The sequence below is a fragment of the Penaeus japonicus genome, unplaced genomic scaffold (genome assembly GCF_977035675.1).
Source record: "Penaeus japonicus unplaced genomic scaffold, GWHDUDI00000001_assembly GWHDUDI00000005, whole genome shotgun sequence".
Classification (NCBI taxonomy): Eukaryota; Metazoa; Arthropoda; class Malacostraca; order Decapoda; family Penaeidae; genus Penaeus; species Penaeus japonicus.
Window position 1 is genome coordinate 28,389,931 of NW_028234407.1, and position 15,000 is coordinate 28,404,930.

At 40.9% G+C, this 15,000-nt stretch overlaps 1 protein-coding gene across 2 annotated transcripts in view; it reads right to left on the minus strand.

The window, feature by feature from the left end:
• smog (G-protein coupled receptor 158 smog) overlaps window positions 1-15,000 on the minus strand; it is a 401,170-nt gene that overhangs the window by 102,038 nt on the left and 284,132 nt on the right. For both annotated transcript variants that reach the window (XM_086537224.1, XM_086537225.1), the window contains one exon: window positions 7,432-7,555. In XM_086537224.1, coding sequence (XP_086393350.1) covers window positions 7,432-7,555 — 124 coding nt within the window. The remainder of the gene's footprint in view (window positions 1-7,431; window positions 7,556-15,000) is intronic.

Here is a 15,000-nt window from a genome sequence, read left to right on the forward strand (position 1 = left end):
TATAGCTAATATAGCAAGTTGAGGAAGCGACACATACAGAAATAATCACAAACAAATATTTGCTCTTATAATCGTTTTGCAATACGGTTATTAATGATAATCAATTGCCGTATATCATATCAAATAAATCCTCGTTCTACTCCGGGGAAAAAAATAATGTCAGCCAACGATATTAGTATTTTTCATTTTTAAAATCTATAAACCCGCTCTCGCTATTCGCTTTTCATTACGTTGCATCATTTTTTTGCGATTCGTAATTTATATTGACATGTAATGACAATTCTCTTCTATCTATTTATCTATCTATTCATTTTTTTACGATTAAGTAGGCAATATAAGTAGATATGACATACACGATAATAGTCATATTCACCGAAATGTGCAACGGGTATGCAATGAAATATGCTTCGCGTGCTTACAAAGCCGTTGATCATAAAGAGCAATTGCAATAATAATCAGTCATGTAATTAGCACCCATCACTAGAATGTATTACCTTCATTTACAATGTACTGAATGGTTTGCATGATCGTGCATGATCGATTCTGAATATGGATAAAACTATTATTGTAAATGGTCTATATATAAATCCACACATCAATATACGTATGAAGACGAACCTTGAATAATTTGTATAATTGAGTGAACGATAAGATAATGATAGATAATCAAAGTGATAAGTATAATGAGGATAATTATGTTATCAATAATGATGATATTGATAATGAACTATAATCGTAACGATAATAGTCATGGAAGGACGATGGTATCAATAATGATTATAATAATGATAATAATGATGATAACAATGATAATTATGATAATGGTAGTGATTATGATATCAATGATGTTATGAATTATGATAATTATAATAATGATTAGCATAATAATAACAATAATGATAATGATAATAATAACAACAATGATTATAATGATGATTAAAGAGGCGGCCTTCTTCCGCACTCTTCGCCTCAAATAAATGCACTAAGTGGTAAGAGGTGCTACTGCCATCACCCCTCCCACCCCTCCCTAACCCTACCAAACCCCTTCTACCCTCATCCCTCCCTCATCCTTCCCTCATCCTACTTCCAAACTCCAAACCTTCACCCCCTCCCACTCTTACCCCATTTCATTCCTACCCTACCCCCTCCCTCCTCCTTCCTTCCACTCTTTAAACAGCAACTTACTACTCCCTATACCCCCCCCCCCTGTTCTATCCTTACCCCCTCCCCCTTTCAACCACCACCACACACCCCTAACATCTACGAAGGTAAACATCCAGCGCCGACTAAATGTTTACACACAAAGCCGCTTCTCTCCTTGGCACTTTTCGTGACACTGGCACGCGCACACAGCAGGGAGTGAGGAAGTATGTTTGGCGGTGAGTGTGTGTGAGAGGGGAAGGGGGGGGGGGGTGAAGGTAGCTAGAGCGGGATAAAGGGGAGAGAGAGAGGGGGGGGATGAAGGGAAGAAAGGAAGGAGAAGAAGTAGTGGGAATGGGTGAAAAGGCGAATAAGAAATAGATGGGATTAGAGGGAAAAGAGGAAGTGGTTTCAGCGGAAAAGAGGGAAGAAAGTGTCATGGGAGGGGGAGACAGACGGAAGAGAGGAAGGGAGTTGGGGAAGTAAGAGAGAAGAGGAAGTGAGTGGGCAGGAAAGTAGAGGAGGTGAAGGGAGAAGGAGGAAGGGAGGATTCTGACAGCTCGTTTATCCTAACACCATCTTGGATAGTGTCTTGAGAGAAGGGGTAGGGAGGGAGGGGGAGAGGGTAGTAAAACAGAAAGAGGGAGAGTAGCGGGACGGAAGAAGAAGGGAAATGAGGAGGAAGAAGGGAGGTGGGGGTGGAGAGAGTGATATGATGCAAAGAGGAGAAGGAGGAGGCGAGGGAGAGAAAGCGAGGATCGGGAGAAAGAAAGAGGAGGAATGCGGGAAGGGGAAAGATAAGAAGAGAAGGTGGAACAGAAGGCAAATCAAATGAAAGAAAGAGAGAGAAGATTAGGCGAGAAAGACAGGAATGGTAAGAGAGAAGAAAAAAAATGAAAAAGAAGAAAACTCGAGTAAAAATCGCAGCAAGAAAGGAGAGAGAAATATTTTTTTGAGTTTAGTTTAGTTTGGGCGGCATTCCGACCAGCTAAGAAAACGAAGGAAACATCTGTGTGTCTTACTTCCAAATGACTTTTTCAAAGGCGAAAAATCCTACATTATTTTCCTTCCGTTTTCCAGTAAATATTTGGTTAACAACATCAAAAGGAGTGGAATATATTTTTGATAGAGATAGAGAGGGAGAGAGCTGGGGGAAAGGGGGCACATGATAAGAGTAGAAAGAGAGAGAGATTAATAGATGCAAAAGAATATATAAGATTTTAGTCATTCCAACCATTCTAACTATTCGACCTGTCATTCCAATTATTCCAGCTAATCCCAGTTATATTTCGGTAATTACCGGTCATTTCATTAGCCTTTCTAGTCACTCCACTCATTCTTGCCTTTTCAACTATTCCAAGTATTCTTAAACATATCCATACCCAGTGATTCCAACCATTCCTAAACCTTCCACCCAACCTAGTAATTCCAACTATTCCTAAACATTCCAGCCCATTTCGGCCATTCCCTGCGTATCACCAAATCAAGATATAAAAACTTAAAAAGACCAAATCGATGAACCCCCCCCAAAAAAAACAATGATAAATCCAAAAAGAAGGAGAATTCCCATATTCCCAGAAGCCTTGCTCTAATTCCCAGCAGCTCCCACGATCATTCCTAGCCATTCCAGTTTCCTCCCGAGATTTCGCGCCGTCAGACGGGTCGGAGGGAAAAGTCATCCTGTTTCCGAAAAATATCTTCCAAGAAGGACTGTTCAAGAAAGTGTTTAAGAATGTGCTTTCAAGTTAAGTGTTTAAGAGGGAGTCGGTGTTTAGGGTGGAAGGGAGTGGAAGGGAGGGAGGAGTAAGAGTCGGTGAGGGTGAGGGGGGGAGGTGGAGAGAGGGGGTTATGTTAGGGAGAGTGGGTGGGAAGATGGAGTGGGTGAGAGAGAAGGGGGGAACTCTCAGGAATAGAAATAACGAAAGAGACTAAAACAAAGAAAAAAAAAACAGATCATTATAGAAGAAAATAAAAGCAAGAAAATGTTTTTCGATTATAATTAGGCGAATTCACCTTCCCCCTCCCTTTCCCCTCCTACCCCCCTCTTACCCCCCTTCCTACCACCTCCCCTTCTCCTCCTCCTTCACCTCTACCACTCTCCCCTCCCTCTTGCTCACCCTTCCTACTCTCCCTCCTTTCTCTTCCCAATTTCACCCTTTCCTACCTTCACCCCCTTCCACGTTGGTCCCATCCCTTCCCTCCCTCCCTCCCTCGGCCCTACTACACCCCCTCTCACTTCTTCACCCCTCCTACCTTCACTTCCCTCCCTTACCCTCTATCTTCCACTCTCACCCCTACCATAAGAAATAAGCGTCATTGAGATCATTGACGCAATAGCAGTTATGCAATTAGTAGTTGCAGCAAATATGATTGCATTGTTGTGGTATATTGCTGTCTCTACTCCCTACGGTATGGTTATGGGAATTCAATTTTCTATTTGTATTCAAAATTGTTATTGAAGTATTTCACTGCTTTTCCTTTCTCTCTTTCTCTTTTTTTCTCTCTATTTATCTATCTATCTGCCTATCTTTTTGTCATTTTAACTATCCATCAACCATTTGTCTATCTATCTATTTCTTTCTCTACTTCTTTCCCATGCGCTCTTTCTCCATTCGTTCCCTTCTTCCCTCTTTAACTGAATGAATTATTGCAAATGAGCAACATTATCACAGTTGCAGATATCGTGCCATCAATATCTTACGTGGGTATGCAATATTACAGGCCATTTCAGAGATAACATTCAACATATGAAAATATGATGATAAAACTGAAAGATAAGAATATTTCTGAATGTCACTCTTAATCATTCAGTCTCTTTGACTATCTAAAATCACTTGATATTTCATTGCATGTAGCATTGTTTTATTCAAAGTATTTCTATTTCATTTTATCATATAGTCAGCTCTGAAGCAGCGGTCTGTTTGTTTATTTGTCTCTTTCTTAACTTGGTGATATTCATTGCATCTTTGTTATGAGTGTTTATTTGTCTTGATGCAGTTTCTTCATATTTCTTTTTTCTTTTTCTTTTTCTTGGTGTTATAACTGTATATCTGTTTTACTGTTGCAATTGCTCTATTGTTTCTTTATTGCCTGCTTATTAGTTCGTTACATTTTCTTTGTTTCCTCGATTGCAACTGTTAGCTTATCTCCTTGTTGCGATTAATTTGATGTTGCAGTTCTTCGCTTGTTTAATTGTTGCAACGCTGTTCATCCATCACAAGACCCTTCTCTTCATTAAGCAATGATACCCAATTTTGTTGCAGACTTAACTTTAACTGAATTGCATTACTTTTCCCACTCTTGAAACCCCGGTCATTTTCTGGAGAAAGAGAAGGAAGGAGGGAGGAGGACTAGAGAGAGAGAGAGAGAGAAGGGGGGAGAAAGAGAAAGAGAGAGAAAATGATTAATTACCCTCCCCCCTTCCACTCTCTAGCAAAGATGCATATGATAAAATCACTTTATTAATATCAAAAGGATCAAGCCACAAGGATTAAATTGCATAGACGTCATGCTACCCCCCCCCCTCCGTCCCTTAGACACACTGCCCACCACCTCATCTTCCTCTCTCTCCCTCCATCCTTCCCCTCTTACCCCCTAACACCCTACCCCTCCCCATACTCCTCTCCTCCTGTCCCTCTCTTCTTATATCTTTCCATCTTTCCCAAACCTCTCCCCTCTCACTCCTACGTTCCCCTCACCCCCTCCTCTATCAACCCTACGCTTCCCTTTTTTTCACTTACCTCCCCATTCCTCTTTCCTTTAACCATCCCTCCCCCACCCCCTCGCCTCTCACCCCTCCCCTCTCACCTCTCCAACTCCCCACCTATTCCCTCTCACCCCTTTCCTTCTCTCTCTCTCTCATTCCTCCTCCCATTCCTTCCCTCTCATTCCTTCACTTTCACCCCACCCACCCACATCTCTCCCCTCTCACCCCTCCTTCCCCAATCCTTCCCCTCTTACCCCTCCCTTCCCCATCCCTCCCCTCTTACCCCTCCTTCCCCCATCCCTCCCTTCCCTCCCTCCCCTCTTACCCCTCCTTCCCCCATCCCTCCCATCTTATCCCTCCACCCTCACCCCTCCCTCCCCCATCCTTCCCCTCTCACCCCTCCTTCCCCCATCCCTCCCATCTTACCCCTCCTTCCCCCATCCCTCCCCTCTCTCCCCTCCCTCCCCTATCCCTCCCCGCTCACCCCTCCCTCCCCCACCCCATACTCCCTCCCTCCCCCATCCCTCCCCTCTCACCCCCCATCCTATACTCCCTCCCTCCCCCACCCCATACTCCCTCCCTTCCCCATCTCTCCCCTCTCACCCCCCCCCCATCCTATACTCCCTCCCTCCCCCACCCCACACTCCCTCGCTCCCCCACCCCATACTCCCTCCATCCCCTATCCCTCCCCTCTCACCCCTCCCTCGCCCACCCCATACTCCGTCCCTCCCCCTGCACCGCCATTACCACTCTACACTATTGACGTAGCCGCCTTAACGAGTCTATTACGCGTAACAGAATTAACTCTCTGTCAATAGCATTTCATAAAAGTGACCAATTACCTGCATGATGTTTTGATTGACGAGGATGATGATATTGCGCGGTTAGTTATGATTATGATGAGGATTAATAGTGATGGCAGTGATGAAGCTTTTTAATTAACGGTTAAGGCGATGGTGATGAACTTAGTTGGTAAATGATGATTATGATGATGTTGATAATTGTGATGTTTAATGGTGACGACAATGGGGATTGGAGAGTGAGTGAGGATATTTAACTGTGGTAGCAATAGCGATGATGTAATTGATGATTATGATTAATGGTGTTTGAATCTGTGATGGAAGAGTAAGTTGTTGCTTTAACGAAGTTGGAAATAGTGATGATATTGATGTCTGGGATAGTGATGATAATTATCTGAACAAGAGCAAAGAAATCATTCATCTAAATGAATGCAATATGAAAGAACAAAAAAAAACTATAATGAGAGCTCTATTATCAAACTACCAATCATGTTATCTACTGCCTATGCATGTTTATCAATAATGTACTTTACATGGCAGCGTCCCTCCTATTTCAGAGCGAATGAGATCCCTAAAGACCCTTATGATATCCTTAGAGTGTGGACGTCTTCCCTGCTACTCTTTCCCTTTTTACTGTACCTCGAAATTGTATCTCTGATGCCGTCGAAAGATCATGAGAAAGACCATATGGTGTTTTATATAAGAAAGATCTTATAATGACTAGAACATTAACAGTAATACCAATGCGATAAATGAAAATGATAACAACAATAGTAATAATTTTGATAATGATAAGGATAACGATGATAATGCCAATGATAATGACAAAATAATGATGGTAATAATCCTAATGACGGTGATAATGATAAGAAATGATAATGATCAATAATGACAATGACAATGATGACAATGATAAAAAGCTGAAAATGTAAATACCAATGCCAATAACATCATCAATGATATAAAAATTATAATCAAAATACTCCAACAGCAATAACGAAAATAAAACAGCAACAGTAATACAGTAATGAACGTTTCTAATGACCTTTCCATGACCTCCATACACGGAAAGGGAGAGGGGAATTGTGTTGCAGGATAAGGATGGGTATGATCACGATGATGAAAATGAGTATAAAGATAATGATGATAATGATAATACTACTACTGATAGTAACCATAATGATAATGATATTGGTAGTAATGATAAAAATAATGATAATGGCAGTGAAACAATAATAATAATGACAAAAAAGAATGATTACAATGATTATGATCTTAACAAGGATAAGGAAGATGAGAGTGAGGTGGATTGAGACAGGAAGTCGAAAGTGATAAGGGAGGGGGGGCAGAGGGTGCATAAGGAGGCACGCATGAGATTATCAATTCACATCCTCGCGCTAATGAAGTTGTATCGCATAATTATAGCGTAAGTATGGTAATGAGAAAGTAAAATATGAGTGACTTAAAGCCTAATGTTTGAATTCCATGAACGATCAATTTTGAAACGACTGTAATGATAATGAGGAGAGTGATTATAAAGATAATGTTGATAGCATCACTATTACTAGCACCAATATTGATATGATCAATATCATCAACGAAAATATGTAATTATAGGAGTTACGATGGCGGTAATGATAATCATCATAACTCCAATAATAAAAGTGATACTACTACTAATAACGATGACAAATATTAATGATAATACTTATACAACCTCATTAAAGTGAATCGTAAATCTAAAAATCTATAAGTAACACATAAACACCCAGCAATAACACTCACTTGCGTTGTAGCCTCATCACATTTATGAGTTCCGCCGAAGATGTGGTGATTCACTGACATCTCCTTCTCATCACATTGGTTGAGATCAACCAGAGTGAGGGGGAATGTGACCAGCACCACGCCCCTGTTGATGGAAAAAAGGGGGGTTAGAGGAGGAAATGGGAGGTAGGAGAGGGAAAAGAGAAAATTAAAGAGAAGGGTGGGGAGGGATAAAAGTGGGTTTAGAAGAGAGAACGAGAAAGAGGAGAGGGAGAAATAGGAAGTGGGCTTAGAAGGGGAAATGGAAGAGAGGAGAGAGAAAAGGAAAGAGAGGAGAGGTGGAAATGCAAGTGGGTTTAGAAGAGAGAAAATGACAGCGAGGAGAGGGAAAAACAAACAGTGGGTTTAGAAGGAAAAAGTGGGAAAGATGAGAAGGAAGGAGAGAATGGATTTAAAAGGGAAAATGAGAAAGATGAGAGGGAGAAAGAGAGAGTGGGTTTAGAAGGGGAAAAAAGGGAAAGTGAGAGACGAGGGCGAAGGGATAAAGAAAAGTGACTTAGAAGGAAAGGGGAGGACAAAAGGAGGGGAGAGAAAGAGAAGAAGGTGAAGGCAAATAATTATTGAGCATAAAGAAACTTAGAGTGAGATTTGATAAATGTGGGAAGTCAAAGAATGAAGGAATTTGCAGTACTAGTTTACTGAAGTGTTTTATACATATGTATACATACACATACAGTATATATGATATACATATGTATGCGTGTTTGTGTGTATGTATAGTCTTCTTCTTGATGGTGACTTATAAAATGTATAGACAGTTGACATCTATTTTCATAGACTAGTAATTTTCTTTTCTATTCATACGACTGGTCATAAACGAGTAACACAACGTACTTTCATTTCTTAAAATGTTGAAAAAATTTTGTTTTACAAAAAGACCTGAAATTGCATGTTTTGCCATAAAATAGTTTATAGAATTGCAATATATACTTTGCACTAATACCAAACTGTAAATATTGTATATCCATGCAACTGTAAAACAACTTCCACCACTTTGCATATAAAGAGTACACTTTTTTTAATCTATAAAATTACAGATAACTCTTTTCGTGAAAGTATTATCTAGAAAAACAAACATAGAAATAAAATTCTTATACAATACCGTGTTTGTCCATATTTGGTCAAGCTGGGTTGATCCTCAATTTCGCCCTAAAAGTATACGATGCCCAAACGTTTCTTTGAATTTCAAGTTCATGCTGATCCGCTAAGCTTAAGCCATGACCGCAGCATGAAGGCGTGGAAATGGCGTGAGATTTTCGGATGTCTCTTTCTCTTTTTGTTTTGGATTTAGGGTTTGTCTATTGTTCTTTATTGTTGTTTTTTGCTTTGTCTGTCCCTGTTCTCTCTCTCTCTCTCTCTCTCTCTCTCTCTCTCTCTCTCTCTCTCTCTCTCTCTCTCTCTCTCTCTCTCTCTCTCTCTCTCTCTCTCTCTCTCTCTCTCTCTCTCTCTCTCTCTCTCTCTCTTTGGTTTTGTTTCCCCCTCTTCTATGTGTTCGTACGTGTATATGTGTTTATATTATTGTATATTTGAAAGAGATGGTTCATATGAAAAAAAAATATGCTTGTGTGGTAAAAATAATCCTTGTAAGTATTTAATTAAAGCATACGTCCTACATATCATTATTACGCCAAGGCAACATGCCATCCATAACAACAGCATAAAAAAGGAGAGTAAAACGCGGGGTAAGCCTTTGTTTCAAGTAATTTATCAATCTCCCGTTCTGGCAATAAACAAATGACGGATTTATGTCTCTTTGTGACTGAGGACACAACATTTTTCATACCGAAAATCTTTTTTATATTTTCCTTTTCATGTTGAGGCAATGTTTTGCTTTTTTTTTTTTTACTTTTTTTTTTTTTACTTTTTTTCTTTTACTTTTTTTTCTTTTTCTTTTTGGGTGTTTCTGTTAACTTAGTAGGTCATGTATTAGTTACATATCTTGCTTGTTTGTAACTCCCTACGTTTGTAAATTTTGGGTTGTTTGGAGTGTCCCTATACCTATATACAAAAAAAAGGCTTCAATACTCTTTTCTAAGATATTTTATGACGTATTTTATGACGATATAACCTAAAGATTTCCATAAACCTTCTGGGTTTTATGCCTTTCTATGCCTAGGTTTTTTAAAGCCATGATGTTCTTATTCTCTTTACGCAAGATGTTGCAAGATAATTTTTTTCTAAAACATTCTTTTGGTATCAAAGAGGTTTATATACACTTGATACCCAAACTGTTTGAAAAAATATACAATTCCTGCCAGTCCAAATCTCTGAGCAAACCAACTAGTAAAAGAGAAAGAAAAGAAAAATAATTCAGTACATTCTTGGTAAATATTCCAAATCTTCCCAGCAAACCCCCCCCCCCCCGTGTGTGTACGAGAGAGAGGAGGGGGAGAAAGAGAGAGAGAGAGAGAGAGAGAGGGGGGGTGGGAGAAAAAGAGAAAATGGGGAAGGAGGGAGAGAAAGAGAAAGAGATTTTAGAGAGAAAAAGAGCGAGTATAGCTAAAAGAGATTTTAGATATAATAGCGTGAGAGAGAGAGAGAGAGACATTGAGACTGAGAGTAAGTACAGCTAATCAGACAAAAAAAAAATACACAAAAACAAAAAATAAAAGAGGAAGATGGAGGACGAAGAGGAGAGAAAGAAACATTAGCAATACCACCCTCAATACCCCCCCTCAATACCCCCCACCCCCTCCCTCCGTCTCCCCCGCCTGTAAACCTGAAGTGCTTTGCTTCAGCCGTTGCTTTTTAGGCCATTATCGCCTCCACAAAACTCCAGAATTGAGTTTGTAGGGTATTGTGTGCGTCGGAGAGGGGGGGGTTAGAGGGGTATGTGTGATCGTGGTGGGTGGTGGGGGGTAGAGGTGTATTCGTGTGCGTAGGGTGTGCGAAGGAGAGTATAGGTGTGAATAAGTCTACGTGTTTTTTTTTTTTTTTTTTTTTTTTTTTGTAATGAGAGAGAGGGGGAGGGAGGTTGGGAAGGGGAAGGGAGAGAGAGAGAGAGAGAGAGAGGAGGGGGGAGAAAGAAAGAGAGAGAGAGGAAGAGAATGAGTGAGTGAGAGAGAGAGGGAGAGAATGAGTGAGTGAGAGAGGGAGATGCAAAAAAACAAAAAAAAAACGCATTATCTTTGACGTCACCACCACCAACAACAATAATAGCATAATGGTCACCATCCTCCTCACCAAGAGCAACCAACGTCAACAACGACTTAAAAAAAAAAAAAAAAAAAAATCCCGTAAAATGAAATTGCATCTTGCACTCTTGCAGGCGAAAAGAGGTTCGTATTGACATCCCTGGCGTGTCAACAATGCTTCGTCACAGGCCGGTATTTGAACTCCATCAGGATGCTCTTCATAACGCTCTACTCTGTGTTATATGTACATATGTGTGCGTGTGGGCGTGCATGTGCGTTTACGCGTGCATGTGTGTGTGCGTGTGGGCGTACATGTGCGTTTACGCGTGTATGTGTGTGTGCGTGTGGGCGTGCATGTGCGTTTACGCGTGTATGTGTGTGTGCGTGTGCGTGCATTAAAAAATAATAATAATAAAAAAAAAAAAAAAAACAGATAAGCAAACACACACATCAATCATTCCCTCGCTGAATCAGTCAATTAATTCCTTTCAAAAACCAAAAAGGGGACAAGGAGGCTTAGAATTCTATCCAATCTCCTGTCATTCCGAATTATCTGTGATATCTGAAAGAGGTATAAATCTTTCACATGAAAAGGGAAAATTCTGATAACCGTTGAAGTCCGGTTTGCATGTTAATAAAACGACAGAGAGTGAGTGTAGAAAAGATAGAAAGGGAGAGAGATGGAGTGAGCAAAAGAAAAGTTAGAAACAGAAAAGAGTGTGAGAGGAAGAGAAGCAGGGAGAGAGGGAGACTTTGAGAGAAAGGGAGAATGTGTAAAGGACAATGCGGGTGTATGAGAGAGAAAGAGAAAGAGAGAAAAATGGAGTCAGTAAAAGGGAGGTCATAAACAGAAAAGGAGTGAGAGAGGAAGGGAAACAGAGAGAGAGAGAGAGAGTGAAATAGACGCAGACAGACAGACATAGAGGAAGAAAAGCCAATAGCCGTGACCATGAGCCAGAAAGCGGGTGCTAAAGATGGCGCTGAGATCGATGCCTAACATGGCTAACCTTTTATGGTCCTGAATTCCGTGGGGAGGGGAGGGGGCTCGGCGGGTCCGGACCTGCACTGATGCTGAACTTAAACACTTACGTGATCTTTTGCAGACTTTGATGCCGGCCATTGGCATCGTAACACTTTTCTCCTTTCAGGATCCGGGATTTTTTTTTTTTTTTATAAGCTTTGAAGTCTAATGATTATTATTTCTTTAGATGCAGATATACAAACATATGTATAATCTGTATGGATCTGTTTTTCACTCTCTGTCTTTCTTATACTCTCTCTCTCTCTCTCTCTATCTATCTATCTATCTATCTATCTATCTATCTATCTATCTATCTCTCTCTATCTCTCTCTCTCTCTCTCTCTCTCTCTCTCTCTCTCTCTCTCTCTCTCTCTCTCTCTCTCTCTCTCTCTCTCTCTCTCTCTCTCTCTCTCTCTCTCTCTCTCTCTCTCTGTCTGTCTCTCGCCCTCTATATATCTATCTATCATGTGTATGTGTGTTTGAGAGGGTATTTGTTTATGTACACATAAGATGGCTGTGTATGTGAGACTGTGTGCGAAAAACATTTTTTCCTATTGTCCTAAAAACCCCTCGCTGTATATCCTTGTTTCAACGTTTAGTTCATGTAGACAACATAACCTCAGTAATGCTAGACATCCATGTTAAACACTAGGCATCTGCAGTGAATACTAAAATTGGATGAAGACTGCATTAGACGCTTTACTATGTTGTGCATGGCATTAGTGTATTGCCTGACACACTGGCGGATACTGTTCTGGATTCTGGAGAGTGTATTAGTATATTGTGTAGAACAAGTGATGTAGATAATCATTTTAAGTAAATACCAAGAATTGAATGCACGTTGGGGCTTGTGTTTGCAATGAATACCAAATACATTGCAATGAGAGATTGGAGGAAATGGGGAAGGGAAAGAGAAAAGGGAGGGAGAAAGGGAAAGAGAGAGACAGAGAGAGAGATAAGGAGGAAGTTGAGAAACAGAATATAGATGCTTCTCTCTCTAACCTGGCTGCCTTACTTCAAATGTGACATTTTAGGCAAGGTAGTTAGCCAAACTACCTTGGTTTGACAGATGTGTTTTCCTTGTTTAGCATTCGGAGAGAGAAATAGAGAGCGAGTGTGTGTGTATGAGAGAGGGAGAGAGATAGAGAGAGAGAGAGAGAGAGAGAGAGAGAGAGAAAGTGAGAGAGGGAGAGAGAGAGAGAGAGAGAGAAAGAAAGGCAGAGAGTATGAGGGAGAGAGATAGAGAGAGAAAGAGAGAGAGAGAAAAAAGGATGGAGATAGAGACCGAGGCAGACAGATAGACATAGACGAAGACAAAGACAGTGGCAGACAGAAATTACAGAGAGCTAGACAAACAGAGAGAGAGCTGGACAGACAGAAGAGCAGAGAGTGAGATAGACAGGCAGAAGAGCAGAGAGCTAAACAGACAGAGAGAGGGCTAGATAGACATAGAGAGAGTTTAGACGGACAGAGAGAGAGCTAGATAGATGAGCAGAGAGCTAGACAAAGAGAAGAGCAGAGAGATAGACAGACAGAGAGTGAGATAGACAGGCAGAAGAGCAAAGAGCTAAACAGACAGAGAGAGGGTTAGACAGACAGATGAGCAGAGAGCTAGACAGACAGAAGCGTAGAGAGATATACAGACAGAGAGTGAGAGAGACAGATAGAAGAGCAAAGAGCTAAACAGACAGAGAGAGGGCTAGATAGACATAGAGAGAGTTAGAAGGACAGAGAGAGTGCTAGACAAACAGAAGAGCAGAGAACTAGACGGACAGAGAGAGAGCTAGACAGACAGAAGAGCAGAGAGCCAGACAGATAAAGAAAATTCTAGACAGACAGAAGAGCAAGGAACCAGACAGATAAAGAGAGGGCTAGACAGACAGAAGAGCAGAGAGCTAGACAGACAGAAGAGCAGAGAGCCAGACAGATAAAGAGAGGGCCAGACCGACAGAGAGAGAGTTAAACAACGAGAGAGCACTATCATATCAGAGAGAGAAAGAGTTTCCCTGCCATGGATCTCCCACATCGCCATAAACTTCTTCATCTTCCGCGGAGAAACACAGAATATAAATGCTTCTCTCTTTAGCTTCGCTGCCTCGCTTCAAAGGTGACATTTGAGAGATGCGTTTTCCTCGGGTTTAGCTCCCAAGACCCGAACCTAAAATGGATTTCGGATTATACGCCCAGAGGCGTTGCAATCTTCAAATGCTGCATCGATTTTTCAGGATTAGTGTCATGATCCTTTCTGTCGTCTAGGATTTAAAGAGTTGACAAAGCATATATTTGTGTGAAAGAGGAAGCACACGCGAACTCGTATGTAAAGCATTGCACAGAGGGCATACATTTACACAGACGCTACCACACTCAAACATACATACGTCCAACCATATATATACCCACAAAAACCGCTCATATCCATGAAATAGTACAAATATTCGCGTCACCTATAGATAGAAAGATTGATAGATAGATAGATAGATAGATAGACATAGAAGATAGATATGCGAAAATTCTCTCTTTCCAAACAAAGCATTTCTTCGGCTGTTCCATTTATCATGTTGGGAGATTCGTACAGCGTTGTGATAAATGTGACACATGTGCATGCATCGGAGTTATACGGTCGGGCATTTCTCTCTGCGTGGGTGCGGGTGCGGGTGTTGGGGGGTGTAGGGCGGAGAGGGGGGTAGGAAGGGGAAAGTTAGTTATCATCTTCTTCCACCTTTTCACTTCCTTTCTCATTTCTTTTCTCTCTCTTACCCCCCTCCCCCTTCCCTTTCTCTCTCTCTCTCTCTCTCTCTCTCTCTCTCTCTCTCTCTCTCTCTCTCTCTCTCTCTCTCTCTCTCTCTCTCTCTCTCTCTCTCTCTCTCTCTCTCTCTCTCTCTCTCTCTCTCTCTCTCTCTCTTTCCTTCATTCCTTATCCACGCCCCTGCCCTATCTCCAATAGAACGAAAAAGGGAGAAATTATCGAGAAAAAAAAAATGCAAGCAAAGATGAAGGAAAGCAAATATAGAAGAAAAAATTGGAAAACAGATAGAACGAGAGGCAGAGGGGCGAGCAGTATGTATATTAGAATATAAAGGAGAGAAGAGGGGAAGGAAGAAAGAGGGAGAGAGAGAGAGAGAAGAGACACAAAGAGAGAATAAGAGTTAGAAAGAGAGAGAGAAAGCAAGAGCGAGATGAGAGAGAGAGAGAGTAGAGAAGAATAAAGAGGAAAAAGAGAGAGAGAAAGAAAAAGAAAAGGAGAAATAGAAAGAGACATGAGAGAGTGTGTGTGTATGTGTGCTGTGTACATATATTCATTTGAATATATGTATTTATGTATGTACAGTAGTACATGAGCTTAAGTGCTAACACAAGTATGTGATTATATATGTA